The sequence below is a fragment of the Lycium ferocissimum genome, unplaced genomic scaffold, assembly GCF_029784015.1.
Source record: "Lycium ferocissimum isolate CSIRO_LF1 unplaced genomic scaffold, AGI_CSIRO_Lferr_CH_V1 ctg5816, whole genome shotgun sequence".
Taxonomy (NCBI): Eukaryota; Viridiplantae; Streptophyta; class Magnoliopsida; order Solanales; family Solanaceae; genus Lycium; species Lycium ferocissimum.
In genome coordinates, this window is record NW_026726124.1 from 102,500 (window position 1) to 104,706 (window position 2,207).

The 2,207-nt window shown below is 46.6% G+C and overlaps 1 protein-coding gene across 1 annotated transcript; it reads left to right on the forward strand.

Annotated features, from left to right (window-relative positions):
- Positions 1 to 1,158: 1,158 nt before the first annotated feature.
- On the forward strand, positions 1,159 to 1,650 carry LOC132045005 (uncharacterized). The gene has a single exon (XM_059435537.1). It carries the CDS (start codon positions 1,159 to 1,161, stop codon positions 1,648 to 1,650), a length of 492 nt encoding a protein of 163 aa, XP_059291520.1.
- The last annotated feature ends 557 nt before the right edge of the window (positions 1,651 to 2,207 follow it).

The window sequence follows — 2,207 nt, forward strand, 5'->3', positions numbered from 1 at the left end:
ATGACTATTCAATAATATAATCGGAGGTTACTGACCTTACGTCACTCCGATAGAGTCATAGCGTTCTTTGGGCTCTCATGCACTTATGTTATACTTATATATATATATATATATATATATATATATATATATATATATATATATATATATATATATATATATATATATGATATATGGGGTTATGGTAAAAGGGCGAGGGCGCTATATACGCATAGCCGTCCGAGAGAGTCCTGTTTATGGGTGTGAAGCGTGCCACACTTATAAACAGGAGGTTGCGGGGCATTTAGGAATAACTGTCCTTCTTTCTTATCTTAGATCGTGTAATAGAGCTATGTTATCAGGTTCTCCCCCTTTCCTAATCGTGGGTTATGATTTCAGCGATGTCTATGAAGAGAAAAGCTGCAGCGGTCCAGAAGGGCAACACAATGGCCGCAAGAAGAATTTAACGGGAGCCACGGGTGAGGTAGAAGAGGGTGAGTCTCATAACGAGGTTCCCTTTCGGACCTCTCACACTCCATCCTTATCAGAGGAGCAGCAAAGAGCTTCATCTCCAGCCCCAACACCTCCAGTTCCACCGCCAGAAGCTCCGGGCCAGCAAATGACAAAAGTTATTCAGTTGCTGACCCAGTTGGTTGCCGCGCAGGCTCAGCGGCAAGGTGCGGGCCAAGGTGATAGGGCGGTGAGTTTAAGATCCCACGATTTTATCAGTCTAAATCCTCCAGAATTCTACGGGTCAAAACCAGATGAAGACCCGCAAGGCTTCATAGATGAGATGCTAAGGAAGCTACGAATAATACATGCTTCGGATATCGAGTCAGTAGAACTAGCTTCGTATAGATTGCAGGATGTGGCCGTCCATTGGTATTATGCTTAAATATCTTTGCGAGGAGCAAATGCACCTCCCCTAGCTTGGCAAGAATTCACAGATGCTTTTCTGCGACATTACTTACCACTGGAGGTTCGACGGGCCCTAGCCGATAAGTTCCTGAATCTCAAGTAAGGGAATATGAGCGCCCAGAAATACAGCCTCCGTTTAATTCTTTAGCCAGGTACGCCCCAGCCATGGTAGCCGACATGTGAGACCGTGTGCATCTATTTGTAAGTGGGTTGGAGCAACATTTGATTAAGGAATGCTTGACGGCCTCACTTTAAGACGAGATGGATATTGCTCGCATTCGGGCCCATGCCCTGAACCTGGAGGAGCAGAGCAGCAGTAGCAGCCACAGAGAGGTAAACATGATTCTGATAGGGGGCGAAGTAAAAGATCCGGATCTTTTGGTGTTGGCAGTGAGTATAGAGAAGGGCAGAGACATTAATATTCCAGGCATTAAGGCTATCGGTGGCCGCACCGCCTCGATTTCCGCGGCGAGATTTGACCGTCCTATCTATTCGGGGACCATGCCGAGGAGTTCTAGAGTTTCAGGGTCCCAGTATAGAGGCGATTCTAGCCGTACGAGACCACCCCTACCACGGTGTACTCAGTGTGGCAGGCCATATTCTGGACAGTGCCGCTTAGGTTCAGGTGCTTGTTATGCCTGCGGTCGGGTTGGTCATTTGATGCGCGATTGTCCATTGAGGAATGATGGAGACAAAGCTCAGCCCGTCGAATCAGCAATTAGTTCATTGTCATCTGTGCGCCCTCCTGGATAGACTTCCCAGACTCCAGCGGGCCATGGCAGAGTCAGAGGAGGAGCATCCAGTTCAAACGGCCCTCAAAACCGTATATATGCACTGGCGGGACGGCAGGATCTTGAATCTTCCCCAGATGTTGTTACAGGTATATAATCGGTATGTTCCTATGACGTGTATGCATTGATTGATCTAGGCTCAACTCTGTCATTTATTACCCCTTATGTCGAAAATCGTATTGGGATGAAACCGGAGCCGATCAAACCTTTTGAGGTATCTACACTTGTAGGGGACCCGGTGGTAGCTAGGCAGTATATAGGGATTGTGTGATTGTAGTTTGCGATCGTCGTACTCTCTTTGGCCACCTACGTAATGGAGATTTTAGATTTCGACGTTATTATAGGTATGGATTGGCTAGCCTCTTGTTACGCTAACGTTGATTGTAGAACGAAGGTGGTTCGATTACAATTCCCAGGAGAACCAGTGTTGGAATGGAAAGGCAATGCGGCGTCTCTGAGGGGTCGATTTATTTCCTACATCAAAGCAAGAAAGATGATTGCCAAAGGATATATTTATCA

Excerpts from the sequence above, each read along its gene's own strand:
- LOC132045005 (XM_059435537.1), top strand. The coding sequence starts at position 1,159 with ATGGATATTGCTCGCATTCGGGCCCATGCCCTGAACCTGGAGGAGCAG.